General features: G+C 42.3%; 1 protein-coding gene across 1 annotated transcript in view; it reads right to left on the reverse strand.

The window, feature by feature from the left end:
- The window catches only part of PAH (phenylalanine hydroxylase), a 70,925-nt gene that overhangs the window by 12,092 nt on the left and 38,131 nt on the right, over nt 1-20,702 (reverse strand). The window contains exons 5-6 of the mRNA XM_029204655.1: nt 8,724-8,791; nt 1,764-1,960 (exon numbers count right to left, since the gene is read on the reverse strand). Of these exons, the coding sequence (XP_029060488.1) occupies nt 1,764-1,960; nt 8,724-8,791 (265 nt within the window). The remainder of the gene's footprint in view (nt 1-1,763; nt 1,961-8,723; nt 8,792-20,702) is intronic.

Below are 20,702 nucleotides of genomic sequence, written 5' to 3' on the forward strand. Positions count from 1 at the left end.
AATATGAAAGGAACACTTCTAGCTTTTCTATATGTGCTTCACACAGGACACCCCTTGAGGAACAGTGACTTCTCTGATTGAAGGATCTGAGAAGAGGAAATGAATATTCTCAATTTAACCCTCTCTGCCCTTTCTCTCTTCACGATCCACACAGGAGCTCATTCTGGTCTGCTCTTGGCCAGGCAATGGACTACACACTGCACCAAGTAAGTTTACCTAATCCAGGGGTGAAATATTAGGAAATCCATTTTGGTTGCACATCTATACCACATTCTCTAAGTAGCTTCTATCAGTAATACAGCTGACATTTTGATCACCCATCTCTCTGGTTCCTATATCTGTCTCTCAATTTGTTCCAAACCTGGAAGGAGAATAGTAATGACAGTGATAATGGTAATAATAGCTAACACTATATAATACCTACCACATGTCAGACACAGCTCTAATCACTTTATATATATTCATTAACCCTCATCCTAACTCTAGGAGGTAGATGCTCTTATTAGCTCCACTTTACAGATGGGGAAGCTGAGGCATACAGAGGTTAAGGCTCCTGCCCAAGGTCATAGCTACCAACAGTCTGGCTTCAGAGTCTGTTTCCTTAATTGCTACTCTATACCTCCCCAACTGCTAGTATTACTGCTGTATTCTTCTTGTTATTGGCCGTAGCAACCTGCGTAATTAATCAAAGAATGTCTTTAAGACTCCTTTGTCCCTCCGCTTACGTGCCTTAGAACCTCAGGCTAAAGTTCATTCTGCTTGGGCTCCCCGATCCTCTCTTTATCTGAGAAGTAAAGACTCTAAACGGAAGGGATTCAAAAGGTCATCTAGCCGCCCCCTCTCCCAATCTATCCTAGCTACCACTTCCCTCCCTGACACGTAGCTTCCCTGGCTTTTTGCCCCAGAGCTAGCCATAGCATCTCTGCATAGTTCAGAGGCACGGAAAACTCTTTCTATAACCCTGTGGTCTGTATCCCCACTTTCCCTCATTTTACCTGGCACGTAATAGGTGTTTAATATGTTTTGTCTGTTTATTTTGATTTTGCTGAGTCAACACCACCTGGCAGAAAGGAAAACATTTATCTCCCCTGGAAATGATGGGTAGGTCAACCCGATCACGAATTTACCCACTGAGTTACTCAGATTCCAACGAAGCCCAAATTCAATGAGCACCTGCCGTAACACTAGGTAACACTATGCTTTCACATTCAATATCTTATTTCATTCTCACAATTTCCCTAGGAGAAAGGCTAAAAGGCTGACAGTCTCCATTTGACAGATGACTAAACTGAGGTAGTTTTTCCCAACTAGAGAGGATCAAAGCAAGATTCCAGATACCAGATGCATAGACTTAGAGCTCAGGTATCTCGGCACAAATCTCATTTTCTTACACAAACGCACACTGCAGCCAGCTCGTACGTAAAGCAGCAGGAGCTGCAGGAAGAACCTGGACGAGGCACCTTGGGCTTTGAGTGTTAAAAAATCCTTTCAGGGGGCTTCCCTGGTGGCGCAGTGGTTGAGAGTCCGCCTGCCAATGCAGGGGACACGGGTTCGTGCCCCGGTCCGGGAAGATCCCACATGCTGCAGAGCGGCTGGGCCCGTGAGCCGTGGCCGCTGAGCCTGCGCATCCGGAGCCTGTGCAATCCCGGTTTTCTTGGGACAAGCAACCTGCCTGCATCAGCATGAACCCACTCACCTCCATTTACTTTTCTTCCCCTCCCCATCCTCCCCACACCGACCTTTTGACCCTGATGTGGACTTACTCTGCAGAAACTGAGAAACCTCTTCGAGCTGGGGGATGTTATCTTCGCGGAAGCCACAGTACTTTTCCAGAAGTGGGAAAATGTGGTTGTGCTCGTAGCAAGCATGGGTTTTGTACAAGGACTTCAGGGTCCTGAACACTATCCCCCATGTTTTCTTTTCTTCCTCCGTGTATTCCACTCGAGGGATGGGCTGCCCACTAGGATACAGACATGAAATATTTGTCTGCTGCAGGGCAGGTGCAAGAGTAGAGGATGAAGGAGCCGTAGCAGAGGGAGACGGGTTCAGAGTCTGTGAGCTGCCGCCCCCGACCACAGCGGATTTCATATTTCATAAGTGATTTGAAAGAGGGAAATTCCATTTCTTGATATAGCAAACATTCATGTGACTTGGTTAAGCAAGGATACAAGCTCTCACCTCATCCACTGCACCAAGGATTTCCTCTCACTTTGGGAAACCACTTGGCTTTTCTGTTCTCCTATCTCCTATTCTTTACCCAGTGTGGAAATTCACTTACCTTCGGGAGCCTGTAATATAAATGTGTGAAGTAGCAGGTATAGATAGGAGGGCAGAGGCTGAGTCAAGTGAAGAATACATCCTCTTTCTAAACAAAGGCATCCAAGTTCAAGCAAACTAAAGCAATTCTACCTGTTGGCTAAAGTGGATTTAATATGTGTACCGTGAGTTTGAGATCCCTTGTTTAATGGGCATGTACTTGCTGGATTTGATATTTCTGCCCCTAGGAAGTTATAAAGGTACTTAAATGCATGCTAGGTGCAAGATCTGCTTACCTAGCATCTTCCGCTATGACATAACAAAAGTACGGGGAGCTTATTAAAGTATCTGCCCCTCAGATCCGGAACCTGTGGGGAAGGGGAGGGCCCGGGCATCTGGATTCCAATAAGTTCCCAGGTGACACATTATAATTTGAGAGTCATTAGTTCGATAGGTCCTTCTGAAAACCATCTAAGAGTGAGCTGTGTCCTGAACAGCAAAAACAAATGAAAACCAAACAAAGCCTGACTTCAAAGGCCCGTGACTGTTCTCTGGGCTACAGGCCTGTTTCCTAACAGGGTACACGGTGTCTGGGACAAGGCGAGACTGTTTACCTTAGAATTATGGATCATCTTCAGGCTCCAAACTAGGTCCCTCCTGCCCTTTCAGAGCTGTCGCTCTTCCAAGGACATTAAAGCAAAGTCATCATTATGTTCCACGGAAAGATGGGCAGGGATTAGGGGAAAAAGACAGACTGTTGCTTCAGAATTGAAAGGAAGACAAGCCCAGAGGGTTCTATAATGGCGTAGGGACTGAAAAGAACATCAGGAAAGCCCCTGCCTATGGATGCACCATTGTTTCAGGGCTAAGTGCCGATGCAGGGAAAGAACAGGCTTTGGAAACTGACAGAGATGGGTTCACTGCTTCGCTCCGCCATTGCCTAGCTGAATGGCCTCAAGCAATTTAGTAAACCTCTTTGAGCCTAGTCTGCATAGCCGTTAGGTGGGCTAATGCCAACTAACTCTTTGGAGGGTATGGAAGAGAGTTAACTGAAATGCTACGTATACAATACAGATGTTAAAAAATTAAAAAAAAATTTTTAAATTAAAAAGAAAAGAAATGCTATGTATAAAGTACGTAACACTGGTGCTGACAATAATACCATTGGATAGTTGGTAATTATCATGATAATGGATTCTCATTTAGAAAGAAAGGTATCTGCTATTTCTGCAACAAATTTTCAAGAGTTAGTAACGTCCTAGGCACCGAGCTGTCCCCCTGGTTGACATTTACCATGCCAGGGGTTCAATATCCATTCCCATTCTTCCAGTAAAGCACCCTTCTCCCATCTCAGTCTGCAGGTTCAGGTAAGAGGAGACTCCACCACTCCTACCTTCAGAGGTGGGCATGTGACCAGGCCCAGTCAATTAGAGTGTCTCATTTCCCTGGCCACAGTGACTGGCTGAGAGATGGGCCCATGTCCTGATGAGAGCCAATGAGACTCAATGAGAGAACTTTTGTTGATTGTGTTGAAAAGAGACAGAATCTCTGGTTGGGCTGTGGTGTCAGCCTGGCGGTGCTGGGGTCCACCTCCAAGAGACATGAGGCCAGTGCCTCTGAGCAAGGCCACTACAGAGGACACCAGAGTCAGGGGGAGGGAGAGAGAATGAGACGCTGAGTCCCAGACCCACCTGTGCCTCAATTACTTCCCTTAAACTTTTCACTTATAGGAGCCAAGAAAAGCCTCCTTTTTGTCTGAGTTGACTTGCAGCTGAAAGATATAAATCCCTATAGTCCACTTAGCGTATTCTTACATAAAATTTTAAAGCCTAACCCCCACCCCAGTAACATAATCCAAACCTGCTGCAGCTGCCTTCTAGGTGATTCTCGGCACAATTCCCAGCTCCATCTCTGACTCACCACTTTGAATCTTTACCGTATGGTCTCTTAGGTTCATGCATTCATTTATTCATTCAACAAATATTTATTGAACACTCATGATGCTCTGGGAATATAGCAGTGAACAAAACAGTCAAAAATCCCTACCACTTACAATGGAATGTTACTCAGCACTAAAAAAGAAGGAAATCCTGCCGCATGCAAACACATGGATGAACTTTGAGGATATTATGCTAAGTGAATCTAGCCAGTCACTAAAGGACAAATCCTGCATGATTCCACTTACATGAGGTACATAAAAGAGTCAAACACACAGAAGCAGAGAGTTGAATGGAGGTTGCCAGAGGCTGTGGGGAGGGAAAAACAGAAGGCTGTGGTTCAACGGGTATTAAATTTCAGTTATGCAAGATGATTAATTTCTAGAGATTTGCTGTACAATATTGTCTATAGTTAATATTATTGTATTGTATGCTTAAATTTTTGTTAAGAAACTAGATCTCCTGTTAAATATTTTTACCACATCAAAAAAGAAACATCCCTGCCCTGTGGAGCCCACATTTCTAGTGGGGGGGGAGACAGAAAATCCACACAATTCTGTTAGATGATGAAAAGTGTAAGGGAGAAAAAGAAGAGCAAAGGTCCCTATGGGGAGTGTTAGGGAGGGGTTTCAGTCTTACATGGGACATTGGAGAAGACCTGGCTGAGAAGGTGCCATTTGTATAAAGACCCAAGGAGGTGAGGGTTCACTCTGGAGCCCTCATTTCACCTGCACTTGCCTGTTTGAGGTTCTGACTCAGACTTCCTGCAGATTCAGCCTGACAGCACCCATCCTTACAGTCTGGGGCAGTGACAGCTCTGTGCTCTTTACATGCCTCCTGGGGCAGCTCATCCCAACCTAGATGTGAGTGGCCCAGGGGCCCCTGCTTTCCTGGGAAGAGGCAGGAGAATCTGAGCTGTAACTCTGCAGCTTCCCAGCTGTGTCAGACCTTGGGCAAGTTATTGCCACTCTCTGATATCTATATCTATATCTGTACCTGTATCTATATATTTTTTTCAAAATAAGGATAATCAAACCTACCTAGTAACATTGTAGTGATAATCAAGTAAGCAATGTGTGAAATGCTGCCTGGATATAGTAAATACTTCAGAATTTTGTTTTATACACACACACACACACACACACACACACACACACACACCAGCTTCCATAGTCTACTTAGGAATTGAACTCAGCACATTTTTTCCATCTTCTCCTTCTACCAAGAGGCCTGAGATTCTACAAGATCCTCAGTCTTTGAATATATCGTCAATTAATTTTTTAAAACTATGATCTCATTAAGTAAAATAAACTAAGATATTTTGGGAAGAGTATCAATTTGGCTTGAAATAAAAGGATTTCTAGTTCAGCCAATTAGAATCCCTCTTCCAAAAAAAAAAAAAAACATGTTTTAAGGAGAAGACACTGCTTTTGAATTATTCCACCAACCAAAGATGGCATTCAAGGTACTCCAGCACCTGGCATAGCCTTCCTCACTCAGTCTTATTTTACACCAAGTCCCCACACATGGAATTATTACCAGGACAAATAATTTGGTGCCCGCAAAACACAACAGTAATCAGTGCCTCTTTAAAGTGATGTTTTAAGACTTTTGTTAAATATTCTTCTGGAGGAGAGTCAAAGCATCACACGGTAGATGGGCCTAGAAGAGGGTGGCAAACAGGAGCAGGGTTTAGCTGCTTCCTTACTGTCTCCAGTAATTCAGCTCTGTCCCCAGATATATACTGATACATCTACTAATAAAACAAAAGCCCTGTTTCTAACCAGACCTGCCCTCTCATCCACTATCCTCATTCTCTTCAGCTGATAAACTCCTACTCAATCTTCAATTCTCAGTCTAAATATCACTTCCTCTAACCAATTCCCCCGGTCTACATTAAAGTTCCTAATTATGTGGCCTCATGACACTTGTGTTTTGACTTTAGTCATACCTATTGCGTTTATTGTTCTTTTTGTTATTGTCTGTCTTTCTCAATGATCCCCCAGAAGACACAGAGTCTGTTTGTCTTGCTCTTGGCATGGGTCCTGGAACACAGTAAACACATTGTATCAACTGATCCTGTGATTCTAGGACTCAAGGGGCAGGAGTTTGAGCCCCATGTGGTAGGATGACTGGGAAGGCGCTAGAGACCAGAATGCGGGGCTGTTGGCATGGAGGGTGGCAGAGCCCAAGGAAGAGGGTCAAAGCTGAGTCCTGAAAGGCATGACAATTTCTGGGGTGGGAGGAGGAGGCCAGAGGAGACTGAGAAGAAGCCTCAAAGAGGAAGGAGGGAAACCAGCAGAGAGCAGAGTAGAGCTGATTCTCGTTTTTGGCGGCAGTTCTGTTCCATAAAGTCACCATGAACTCTGAGTGAGTACTGAACCATAGCTCCTGCGGGAAATGCAGGACACAACTGATAATCCCTTCCTTGTCTTGTGTGTGCTTCTGGTTAAAGACACCTTGGTTAACATATTTGTTGATAGATTCACACTGAACTCACAGCCAACAGCACTACAACAACTCAGGCCTGAAGGAAGCGTATCTAACACATTCTCCCCATTAAGCACGTCAGAGCCGTCCTGTACTTAGGAACACTAGCCAGCACTTCAGCACTACGCTGGAGGGCCATTTTAAACAGCAAAATTACTGACAAAAAGAACAAAAATTCAACAAATGTGGCAGGGGACACATTTTTCCCTGCTCTGTGCATGTCTGGGAATGAATGTGAAAGTGTCCCAAGTTTGGGGGTCTCAAATAAATTTAAGCAAGTAATCTTCAAAGAATGAGAATCAATTGTACCAGATACCGAGATAAAAGAAAATTGCAAAGAAGGAAGGGGTAGTAAATAGCATCAAAAGTTCAAAAAAGATGAGCTGAGATGAGGCTGGAAATAGGCTTTGAATTGGAGGACAAGTTCAGTCCCTAATGAGATATATGACCTTGAGTACATCACTTAACCATTTGGGATTCATCTATACAAGGTAGAAAATTGACTGGAAGATCTCTGGTATTCCTCTGAGTACCAGCCATCTATGAATAGTTTTCAAAAACCAGTTTAACTTATCTGATGACCATCCAGAATCAGGAGGCATTCAACCAATTCCATACTTCTTCGTCAGGTGTAACATTTTTATGGAAAGGAGGTGGATTTGAGTTTTTCCCCTTCAAATCCCAGCAGCCAAGAAGGAGTGAATGTATCTCATAAGCAGCTCCTGGATTATGTGGAGAAATGTGGTCTCCTGACTCAGAGATCCCCAGACACTCAGGGAAGTGGTTGAGAACAACTTTGCAGTTAAACAAGCCTGCGTTCAAAACCAGACTATGCCACCTACTAGTTCTATAACTTTGGCAAGTTACTTAATCTTTTTTAAGCTTTAGTTTTTCCACCTGAAAAATGGGGAGTTATTATTAAAACTAAATGAAATAATGTAAACTAAGCATTTAGCAAAGCCCCAGACATAGCAAGGAGATGATAAATATGACTTATTATTACTGGCTATCTCAAGAAGGACTCTTGTCTGTACCTGATTTGATGGTGTCTACCTGTCCATGCTGGGGCCACGGTGGGGACAGGGGAGAGAGGTCACCATGTTCTGTGATTCCTGCTTGCCACAAGCCAAGGCCCAGCTGGGTCTAGATATGACCAAGGTCTGCACTATTCTGGATCTTTCTACTACCAGGACTCTTTCAGAGAAAGGAATTTTCTCATTTTCTCTGGAAGTCTTTCCCTTTGGAAGGTAGGCTTTTATTCAGTATACAGAGCCCTAGCATCTCCTTTATCTCCCTCATATCCTAGCAAAGCTGTTAAAATACCATCACCTCAGTGTTCTTAACAACCTGTTCCTTTCTTCTTGGGCATGTCTTTTCTCACACTCTTAACTCAGGAATGGAGCTCAGGTCCCAAAACACTGAGTTTCTCATGGGAGCGTTTCTGTAGTTTCTGAGGACTCAAAATAGCAAAGTGGTTCTCTTCCCAAATAACATATTTGACATTTGCATTTTCCTTTGACTGAAATCTTGTAGAGGAGGAGCACAGAACCCCAGATAGAAAAAAATAAACTCATCCTAAAATTGCCCTTCACATCTGGGTCAGATCAGATAAAAGTAGAACCCTGAGGCTTGGCTCTCCTGAAACCTCCAATGCTTCACTATTTCAGTAAAGCAGCCAACTCCCTCTTGAATGTAAATAATTCTCTTTTGCCAGCTTCCGGTTCAATGTGGAGAATACCAGAGGCTATTTTATTCAGGACTGAGGCCTTTTATAATTACTTCAGACATTCCTGCGTAATTACACAACAAAGCCTGGGAGAGAGCTGGGCCCTGGCACAGAGGGTAATTTTGTTTTGTGTTGCGGTCGATTTTTTAAAATGTGTGTTATTCAAGGGAGGGTTTAAACACACACACACACACACAGGGGAGGATTCTCTACACCGGTAGTTTCCCTTTGGGCGAGGGAGAGGCAGGCTAGGAGTTGTTCTTCTCACGCCCCTCACTCCCTGCTCCACCTCCCACCCTGAAGAGCAGACTTACTGTCGATAGCTGTAGGCAATGTCAGCAAATTCCTTCCGTCTTGCTCGGTACACAGGATCTTTAAAGCCCTAGGAAGAAAGGAGATACTTGATTTCTCCAGGCTTTTGTGGAAGAGACCTGGCATATCTATGCATGTTTTGAATGGGGGGGTCCTTGAGCTCTGACAGTGCATCTCTCCTTCCCCTGATTATACTCTGAAAATAAAGTCTCAGTTAAACTGAGGGTAAGCTCTCCCACTAAATATCGTGAGTGACGCATTACTAGCAATGCTTTCAACTCAGTGTGAGCCTCTGCCTTGGGATTCCAAAGTGCAAACAGTGTCCAGGTTTTAAAGATATTTCATCTACAGCACTCTAACTTGTAAACTTGCTAAACTCGGCAGAGTTATTAGGATGAATGCCTATGAAGAAGATATACAATAGCCGCTAAATTCCTGACCAATGGTATGTGTCTAGCACTGCCTCCTAACTTCTTGAGAGACAAACAGGTACATGATTACTGCTATTGCAATTTAGAAAAAAATGCCATTTATTGAGTGTCTATTATGTACTAGTCTACGCGTGCTATGAACTTATTTTATTTATAACTCTCACAACAAATGTGTAAGGTAGGCCAGTATGATTATCCCTTTCTTTCCAGAATAAACACTGGCTCAGAGAAGTGCAGTCCGGTGAAGTTGAAGCCAGGATTTGAATCACCCAGTTCTTGCTCTTTTCACTTCACTTCAGTAAATGTCAACCTTTACAACTTGGCAGGGGCTCAACTCACTGAGATCCTGCCTTAGTACATAGAAAGGATGATAATAATTTCTCCTCTGAGGCTGACTTGCAGGCAGCCTTTCCTCAGCAATTTGCAAGCACCACACTTCTGAGTGAAAAGAGGCCAAGTGTGTCTTTCAGTGTTGGGGGTGTAGGGGGAGGTCACATCCCTGAGATGGACATGATCCCAATTGGTTAAAAGGACATTTTCCTTATATTTTCTTCTTAGAGTTTTATTGTTTCAGGTCTTACATTTAAGTCTTTAATGCATTTCAAATTCATTTTTTGTGAGTGGTGTAAGATAGGGGATTAATTTCATTCTTTTGCATGTTAATATCCAGTTTTCCCAACATCATTTACTGAAGAGACTATTCTTTTCCCCATTGAGTATTCTTGGCTCCCTTGTCAAATATTAGTTGACTGTATGTGCATGAGTTCATATGTAGGCTCTTGATCCTGTTCTATTAGTCTGTCTGCTTTTATGCCAGTACCATGCTGTTTTGATTACTATAGCTTTGTAATATAGTTTGAAATCAGGACATGTGATTCCTCCAGCTTTGTTCTTCTTTCTCTAGATTGCTCCTTGACATTGGTCTAGGGAAAGAATTTTTGGATATGACACCAAAAGCACAAGCAACAAAAGCAAAAGTAAATAAGTGGGACTACATCAAACAAAAAAGTTTCTGCACAACAAAAGAAACAACTAACAAAATGAAAAGGCAACCTATAAAATGGGAGAAAATATTTGCAAACCATACATCAGATAAGGAGTTAATATCCGAAGTATATAAGGAACTCATACAACTCAATGGAAAAAAAATCAAATAATCTGATTTAGAAATAGGCAGAGGAGACATACAAATGGCCAACAGGTACATGAAAAGATGCTCAACATCACTAAACATCAGTAAAATGCAAATCAAAATCACAATGAGCTATCATCTCATACTTGTTAGAATGCCTATTATCAAAAAGACAAGAGATAAGCGTTGGCAAGAATGTGGAGAAAAGGAAACCTTTGTGCACTATTGGTGGGTATGTAAACTGGTACAGCTACTTTGGGAAACAATATGGAGGTTCCTCAAAAAATTGAAAATAGAACTACCATATGATCCGGCAATATCACTTCTAGGCATATATCCAAAGAAATAAAATCACTTCCTTGGAGAGATATCTGCACCTCTATGTTCATTGAAGCCTCATTCAAATAGTCAAGACATAATAAACAACCTAAGTGTTCACTGACAGATAAATAGATAAAGAAAACGTGGTATATACAAATAATGGGATATTATTCATCCATAAAAAAGAAGGGAAACCTTCTGACAACACGAATGGAACTTGAGGACATTTTACTAAGTGAAATAAGTCAGACAGAGAAAGACAAATACTGTATGATCTCACTTATATGTGGAATCCAAAAAAGCCAAATTCATAGACAGAGAGTAGATTGGTAGTTGCCAGAGGATGGAGAGTGGGATAAACAGGGAGACCCCTTTTTGGTTAAGGGGTCAAACCTCCAGTTATAAGATGAATAAGCTCTGGATCTAATGTACAGCACGACAATTATAGTTGACAATAGTGTTTTATATACTTGAAAATTGCTAAGAGAGTAAATCTTAAATGTTTTCGCCACAGGAAAAAAACGGTAATTATGAGAAGTGATAGAGTTGTTAACTGACCTTATTATGGTAATCATTTCACAATATATACATGTATTAAATCAGCATCAAGCTTACACGATGTTGTGTCAATTATATTTCAATAAAGCTAGAAAAAAGGTCATTTTCCCCCCAAAATTGATTGTGATCTGAGTTTTAGTAAGAGAAGACACTGGTGTCACCACTGTAGAACTTTGCTTTGTTCCCTCCAAGCATTTACCGATAAACCATGCCGTCCATCACTTTAGCTTGAAATTTCTCTGTCCCACCATTCCTCCAAACCAAGACATTAGTGAATCAAAAACAAAGGCTAATGTCGCAGAGAGTAATATGTAAAGAGTTTTTTTAAAGCATAAATACTCCCTGACTTTCAGATATTGTTTTTTTGGTTTGTTTGATTGGTTGGTTGGTTATTTTTTTGTTTTTCTAAAATCCAGCTCCACCAATAATTCCAAAAACCCAGGTGTTCATGGATATAATGTAATTTCACCTGACAATCCATGGCATAGAGTCTGGCATACAGAAAGAACTACAAACACTTGCTGAAAGAGGAAAGGAATAAAAGCATAAGGGGGAGGGAGGGATAAACAAAGGGAGGGAGGGAGGGAAGAAAGGAGTTCCCTATTTTGTTTCCCAGGATATATCTTGAGAAACAGAGAAATCTAAATGTTTCACACTGGAAAAGTAAAGTAAAATTACCATACTGTTTAGTTTTTTTTGTTCTAAAACTAAATCCCAGATAAATTAAGTGATTATTCAATTTAGAAAAGATTCCAGGACATGGTCATTACAAAGTATAACTATAGTGTTTTCTCTTAAGCACTGAATGGTTTTGAATAAACAGGAAAGTTTAGGAATCTGAAAACTTAAAACTATGCTGGGCCCAGTTCTACTGGGTGAAGGTAAGTTGCTGTGGGATGATATAGTAAGAAGATTGGGCACTACCATTTGATTTCCAAGCAGCTCTAACACACCCTTTTAGGAACCTGTCTACTGGGCTAAACGAAGAACACATCTCCATACTTAGGACTCAAAATATAATGTTAATGTTTGTCAATCATTAATGCTTGACCTTTACAGTCATCCTCACCTACAAGTCTTGGCCTTCTCTAGCCCCTAAGTACAAAGCATAGACTTTTGCGCTTGTGGGGTGCCTTGGAGAATATCTATATTTGTGTTTCGATCTAGACATGAAGAAAGTGAAGCCCGTAGAGCCAATTGCCCAGGGGCCCTAAACTGCAGAAGCTGTACCTCCACTTGGGTTTTCTGGTCCTAGCCAGGTGGTAAGTTGAGGTTTGAGGGCTGAGACAGGTAACCAGGGAGACAAGCGAAGAATTCCCTTACCCAGTGGATTTCCACTTCATTATACTGTCTCCAGAATGGGATGCCCATGGCAATTTCTCTTCCCATTTATCTTTAATCTTCAATGTACTTTGTCTAGGCAGTTTAAAGACTTTTCCATCAGTGAAAAAAAAAGCTTAATATAAAATTATATATCCAGTAGGTATCAACTGTGTCAGAGGGATTATATAAATAGTATAAAAATTAAATGATGGAATAAATACAACCAAATCCAACAAAAGGTATGAAAATGGGAACTGTTTTATTCTTCTGTGCTGTTTAGGCTTTTGAATTTTTCTACTGTGAGTGTGGATTTCTTTTTCCTTTTTACAGTTTGAGTTTATTTTATTGTTTCACTTTTATTTATTTATTTGAAGTATAACTGATTTATAATATCATGTTAGTTTCAGGTATACAGCACAGTGGTTGTTATACATACATATACATATATATCTTTTTCAGTCTTTTCCCTTATAGGTTATTACAAAGTATTGATTATAGTTCCCTGTGCTATACAGTAGGTCCTTGTTGGTTATCTATTCAATATATAGTAGTGTGTAGATGTTAATCCCAACCTCCTAATTTATCCCTACTCCTTTTATAATTAGAAGAAAAGTAAAATAATCTTAAAAATCCGTCTCAGATGATTATGGGAGGTGACAGCAGATTCATACATTGAGCTACATCAACACATCCAAATATAATATAATACAAAGATTTTCTATATGGGAAGGTTTCTAACCATGGTCCTTTGCCAGCTCAAGTTTCTAAGAAGTTCATTATCAGCCTGCGAAGGGACCCTGCCAACTAGGCGGCACAGACTTTTGTTCTCTCAGTTAGCAGCGAAAATCTCCGCCTGCATCTCAGGGACTTGGTCTTGCATCCTCTGGGCTGCCAGGTGACCACGGGCCTCCGCAGACATGTGGAATACACTCTGAATTAAGCTACAGTTGGTGATGACTAATCACCCTGTCTCAATTAAGCTAATAGCAGCAATTTTGGTCGCACTGCATGTAACCAAGTATGTTTTGACAGGAAAATATATTGTTGGTGAAGGAGTGGGGAGGGGGAGGGGGAAGAGAGGAGAAATGGATGGGAGAAAAGGGAGAGAATTCTACAGGGTGCGAAGTGGTAACATCACCTGCGGTCCACAAGCAATCACTTTCTTTCATCTCAGCATTTTTGTTACTTGTGGTGTTGAAGTCTGTGCTTTTGCTTCAGCGGGGATTTTGGGGAGACTGTAACCATATGGAAAAGTCTTCCGAGTGAGTATTCTTCTAGACTGAGATCTTTATCATTTCTTGATATCATGGCGGAGATTAAACCTCAGAAATGCCATCTTTAGACTACTGAAGTTGAACACGCTGGGTTGGATTACTCACTCATTCAATCCCTAGGAGCATGGCCTGATGGTTAGTTCACCTCTCAGAGCCCTAGTTTCTTCATCAGTAAAATGAAACTAGTAACGGTAGTTACCTCGCAGTGTCGGGTGGATTAGATTAGGTAATGTAAGCAGGGTATCAAGTAAAATTCTGAGTACAAAGGAGACAGTGAAAAAATGATGCATTTGTGCACAATGGTGGGAAATCCACAAGCTGAGAAGTCTGGCTCAGAATATGAAAAGGATGTACTCTGGAATGGCTCACTCAGTCCCGTCACCCATCCCTGGGCTTTTAAAAGAGCATCTGCCGAATTCTTACCTTGCGATTTATTTTGCATCTGGGGCAATAGTGAGAGGCTTTCTGCATTCTATCAGTCCCACACCAACTGGAGGAAGGATGGTACACAGGAGACAAGAAGTTCAAAGTCGTATTTTTTAAGTACCTGCCATCGCCATGCCGTAGACACTCACCAAAGACTTGCAAGTCAATAGACAAGGACAGTGCTGACCACAACCCCTCCTCTTGCCCACTCTGCATTGCTGGCCATGGTCACCACCAATAAGGCCAAGAAGACTGTCCTGGAAAAGATTCGGATACCTGACTTCCCAAGTCAGTAATATGGGAACTGTTTTACCTCTCTCCTCTTCACATTTGATAATTTTTGTCCATTTTTCCTTCCAAATATCTTGAGTTTATCCTTTTTACTTTAATCTCACTGCTACACTTTGATTCAGGCCCCCATCATTTCTCTCCTGGACTACTACAAATAATTTCCAAGTGGCCTTTCTTTGTCTGTTCCTCATAACCCCCTCCCTCACTTCAGCCCAAGGAGACTTACAACATACAAACCTGGTAGGGTCTCTCTCTGCTCTACAAACGTTCAATGGCTTCTTACCAGTTTTAGGATAAAGTCCAAAATCCTTAACATTGTGCACAAGGTTGTACGTGATCTGGCCCTGCCTATGTTTCCAACTACAATTGCCTGTATACTACGTCTCCAAACTTATCCAAATCAGTCTTATTTGAATTCTTTGAACACACTATGCTTTTTCCCATGTTCGGGCCTTCACACATGCTGTTCCCTCTGACTGGAACACTCTTCCACACTCTCTCAGACTAACAAGCTACTACTTGGTCTTTCCAACTTGGTTTCAGCTTTTAGGAACCTACCTTGATTGTCCTGAAGTTTATTGGTTTCCCTCTACAATAGGTTCCCTCGGCAAATTGAGTGTTTCTCCTTTCAGTCATTATATTTGTTAATAATTACTAAACTCAGGAATCTGTTTATCTTACTTATCACTGGATTTTCAGGGCAAAGCGTACTTAGCATACTCCTGAGTAGGAGCTGTTAAGAAAAATTACGCAAAACTTAGGCAAAAAAAATTACTGTGTGCCTTTTCAAAGTCCTATTAGATCACTGGCTAACAAGCTCCCTGTATGCTCTGGGGCAGGTATATTTGTTTGATGTGCAATTGACTACTTAGTAAGGCCCAAACTCTTCAAACTTAGATGTTGACTTATAGAAGATTGGTAAGTTGCAAAACATTTATTTTATGATCAAGTTGCAAATGACTTCTTTCTAATAGAAAACACTCACGGTGATGGCTTATTGTTTTATAGGACGTTAATCATGTTTAACGTTAATCACGTTAATCATAATTCACCTTTTCAGTCTCATTCTGGCGTCCTACTTTTCAATGACCATATATAGGCTTTGGTCTCTTGTATCTTCCTTTGCACCATCCTTGTCATCTTGCTGTTTCCCTTACTAACCGAGTCAATGGATTTTTGACAGATGTTCACTATCTACCTGTATCTCTTTAAAAATTATGCTTTGACAGAGCAGCTTAGTAGAAGTGCAAGAAGTCTTTGATGAGGGACTTCCCCGCTGGTCCAGCGGTTAAGACTCCATGCTCCCAATGCAGGGGGCCTGGGTTCGATCCCTGGTCAGGGAACTAGATCCCGCATGCATGCCTCAACTAAGAGCCCTTGTGCCACAGCTAAGACTCAGCGCAGCCAAATAAATAAATAATTTTTTTTTTTTAAAGGAAGTCTTTGATGACTCAGCTAGCTGACTAATCCGTAAAACAGACTTTGACAGGGCTCTCGGGTGGAGAAGGATGGATGGGCAAAGGAAGAGGGAAGGAGAGAAGTACTGGAAAGACTTCCCTGCTCTTGGGGATGAGCGAGGCTCTTTTTGGAGAGCAGGGAAAATCAATATCCACGCCTTGAAAGATTGAAAAGCAGTTTGAGAGATTTAGATCAAGAAGTAGAAAGAGACACAGAAAAGCAGTTGTATTAGCTAATATTTTCTCCACCAGAAAGCCTCCCCTTGTGCAGATCTTCAGCTTAGACACAGGTGCAGGTGCCAGGGAAACTGGAGGAGGGAGCTCTGGGGTTTGGGTCTGTGTGGCAGAGGTTCCTTGTGCTCCCCAAGATCTGAGCCCCCTTGCTTTCAGAGAACATTGCTAAGCCACTGTTCCCAGCCTCCTTTGCAGGAAGTAGCAGCCCTGTGACTGAGCTGCAGTCGGTGGAATTCGAGTGAAGGTAAGTGAGTCACCTTGAATTCTGGATCATAAAAACCTCCCAGGCGTAATTTTTACTTTCTTCTCCCATGCCTGGAAGAATGGAGACAGCTTCCAGGACCCGGATGAGGGTTCTGCCATTAGATGGAAGGAGACTTGGTCTCTGCCAAGACTGCATGAAGCAATTTCCCTATTGACCAACACTGGAAATGAACTTTTATTGGGTTAATCCATAGAGATTTGGGGGTTGTTCGATAAACAGTTGGCCCTATTGACCTTGTTACTAGAGGGCTCACCTCAGACCTCCCTCTTTCCCAAAGTCCTCCCTAACCATTCCAGTCCCCAAACTGGACTGAACCTTAGAATTGATAGTGAACTTAGAACTGATACTGTATGCTATCTGACTCATTAAACCTGGTGTTTAATCATGTACTTTGTGTGTCATGATTTAACCAAATATCACCCAAGCTGTGTTTCATGGAACACTTACCACTTAAGATAATACTGCATGGTATTCCGTGAAAAAGGGGTTCCATGGGTAAATAAACTTAAGGGGCATTGGTTGAATGGGTTTCATTTTTACAGGATTTTCCAAAGCCTCTAATGAGATAATGGGACTTGTAAATTCTTAAAATGAGGTTCTAGGATACAGCCTTTCTCCCTTTGATCATGAATTTCTTTTCAAAGACTACAATTTGAGAATCATGCTCATGACCCTTGTAGAAGTCCTATGAGGTAGTGAATTTAGTTTGATCTGATACTCTGTGTTCAAAGTATAAAACACAGCGCACAGAGTTCTGCAGCATCAGTGTGAAAAGCTTGGCCTGGGGAAAGAAGTAGGGGGAAGGCTTTACGGAAACCTGGATATATGAGTTGGGCCTTAAAAGATGAAGAGAGGTTTGCCAGCAGGGAAAGAAGTGAGAGGATAAGGAAGAGTGTCCCGGAGAAAGGAAATGACATGAACAGGAGCACAGAGGCTGGGAGATGGTCAGAGAAAGGAGAGTCCGTTTTAGAAATGGGAATCCCGCAGACCCACTTGAATTCCGCCTGCCAAGCTGTATCCCAGTCCCCTCCGGCATCCCTTGGGAAGAGTGGGCACCCCTCCCTGCTCTACTCCATGACTGAAGGCCCCTGGAGGGCAGGAACCATGTCTTATGAATCATTTCAGCCCCCTTCCCTCTACGCGGTTTGGGACACAGTTCACATACACGGGAGGCCACACAGCCCTCTTTGTCTGAGATTTCCCCTCTGAAAATGAGAAAATACAATCCTCCCAGGATGGTTATAACGTTTAAATTTTGAAAATGTGGATAAAACATTTAGCACAGTGCCTGACATACAGTCCACGCGTAAGAAATGCCAGCTGTGAATGTCATTTGCTTAATAAATGTTTGTGGAAGGAAGAAAGGAAGGAGGGAAGGCGGGAGACTGCTGGCAGAAGAAAGAAGGTCAGCTACCCCATTTCACGGCCCCACTTCACTAGCGAGCTGAAAGGTAAATGCCCTTTACCCTGCATTTCAGGAACAATCTCCCTTGGCCTCGTTTCTCCAAGTGGCTGTTTTGGAGGCCCTGAAGTGAGTTGCTGGGTCCAATGCCAGCCCATGCTGCCAGGGCAGGGGGTCAGGGGGAGATCATCCTGAACACCAGGGGACCACAAGGAACGGAGGGTTCTTTCGGGGGAGGACATCCCAGCCACTCCTCACGGCGAGGCCAGGCCCTGTGAGGCCCAGAGGCTGCAGGGAAGCACCCTGGAGGGTTTACTCTTGACATTGGCCCGTGAGTTCCCGGGATCTGATGAGAAGCCACAGGAAGGAACAGAGAGAGCCTGGCCTCCTCGTCAGGGGGACTGTGTACCTCATAAATTATAGTTTTATGATAAAATGCATGACATGGAGAGGCCAGGGACCCAAAGATATGGGCTGGATCTGTAAAGACAATGAATTCCAGGGTAGTTTTAAGCCCAGCCCTGACTGCCTCTGAGGAGACATGAGGATAAAGAGAGGGAACAGGCCATATCTGAGGACTGGCCTCTTCCCCCACTGTGCCACGTGAGCCAGGCATGTGGCCAACAGATGGGACATGAGACAGGGAAGGAGGAGGCAGCTGGGGAAGAGGAGAAAACACCCCGACAGGCCCATACCGGTACGGGGTCAAGGGTGGCCAGCTTTTCTTAGAAACAGTATTTTTGGAGATGCTTTGCTCCCAGGGCAGAGCGGCCCGACACCGACTCGTCAAAGGAGATGTAAAGCTTCTCCTTGTACGACATTGGCCATCCCCAGGGCTCCATGGGACTGGGTTGCATCCTACCCAGGAAGATGGGACCAGCATCCAAATGCTCTGACTTTACCTCTAGTTTTTGCATGGAGAGGAAACTGTCAAACTCTTAGAGGAAAACATAGGCAGAACACTCTATGACATAAATCACAGCCAGATCCTTTTTGACCCACCTCCTAGAGAAATGGAAATAAAAACAAAAATAAACAAATGGGACCTAATGAAACTTAAAAGCTTTTGCACAGCAAAGGAAACCATAAACAAGACAAAAAGACAGCCCTCAGAATGGGAGAGAATATTTGCAAATGAAGCAACTGACAAAGGATTTATCTCCAAAATTTACAAGCAGCTCATGCAGTTCAATAACAAAAAAACAAACAACCCAATCCAAAAATGGGCAGAAGACCTAAATAGACATTTCTCCAAAGAAGATATACAGACTTCCAACAAACACATGAAAGAATGCTCAACACCATTAATCATTAGAGAAATGCAAATCAAAACTACAATGAGATGTCATCTCACACCAGTCAGAATGGTCATCATGAAAAAATCTAGAAACAATAAATGCTGGAGAGGGTGTGGAGAAAAGGGAACCCTCTTGCACTGTTGGTGGGAATGTAAATTGATACAGCCACTATGGAGAACAGTATGGAGGTTCCTTAAAGAACTACAAATAGAACTACCATATGACCCAGCAATCCCACTACTGGGCATATACCCTGAGAAAACCATAATTCAAAAAGAGTCAGGTACCACAATGTTCACTGCAGCTCTATTTACAATAGCCAGGAGATGGAAACAACCTAAGTGTCCATCATCGGATGAATGGATAAAGAAGATGTGGCACATATATACAATGGAATATTACTCAGCCATAAAAAGAAACGAAATTGAGCTATTTGTAATGAGGTGGACAGACCTAGAGTCTGTCATACAGAGTGAAGTAAGTCAGAAAGAGAAAGACAAATACCGTATGCTAACACATATATATGGAATTTAAGAAAAAAAAATGTCATGAAGAACCTAGGGGTAAGACAGGAATAAAGACACAGACCTACTAGAGAATGGACTTGAGGATATGGGGAGGGGGAAGGGTAAGCTGTGACAAGGCGAGAGAGAGGCATGGACATATATACACTACCAAACGTAAGGTACCAAATGTAAGGTAGATAACTAGTGGGAAGCAGCCGCATAGCACAGGGAGATCAGCTCGGTGCTTTGTGACCACCTAGAGGGGTGGGATAGGGAGGGTGGGAGGGAGGGAGATGCAAGAGGGAGGAGATATGGGAACATATGTGTATGTATAATTGATTCACTTTGTTATAAAGCAGAAACTAAGACACAATTGTAAAGCAATTATACTCCAATAATAAATAAATAAATAAATAAATAAATAAAATAAAGGTGAGGAGCCTGAAATCCAATTTCTATCCTTAGATTAAGTAACTTCACAAGTAAGAATCAAAGAAGCTCTGGGAGTTCACACACAGGTGGAAGATTCACTGCCAAATTATCATAACAGTGAAAGGCTGAAAACCTCCTACAAGCTTGCTGTTGGGGGCTGGTTAGTAAGTTATGGCACTGCATTTAACACATATATATTCATGTCTGTCTAAATAAAGAAATAAAATATTGATTATTTTTGGACAGTGTAATAGGTGATTTTTGTTTTTTCTGTTCTGAAGCCTAGGAGCAGGGGGGGAATTCACCTTTGCTTCTGTTTATAAAACACTTTCTCAGTGTAAAAAAAATGCAGAATAGTACCAAGAGAAAAAAGAGAAATAAAGAATAAATAAGATAAAAAAAGAGATTATGGATGATCTTCATTCTCTTCCTCATGCTTTTCTGTACTTTCGAGTCCATTCTAAGGGGTTTACGATTTGAATTGGAACAACAACTGTTCATATTTTAAAAGGCCAGCCTACCCCCGAAATAGCTTGCTCTTTGTCTCTGTGAAGGGGTCTGAATTTCTGCCACTGGCTAAATGTTTGTCCTCAGGCACCGTGAGCACTGAGGTAAGAGTCAAAGGATCCAA

Source organism: Monodon monoceros, unplaced genomic scaffold (assembly GCF_005190385.1).
Source record: "Monodon monoceros isolate NGI ecotype Baffin Bay Population unplaced genomic scaffold, NGI_Narwhal_1 Super_Scaffold_6, whole genome shotgun sequence".
Taxonomy (NCBI): Eukaryota; Metazoa; Chordata; class Mammalia; order Artiodactyla; family Monodontidae; genus Monodon; species Monodon monoceros.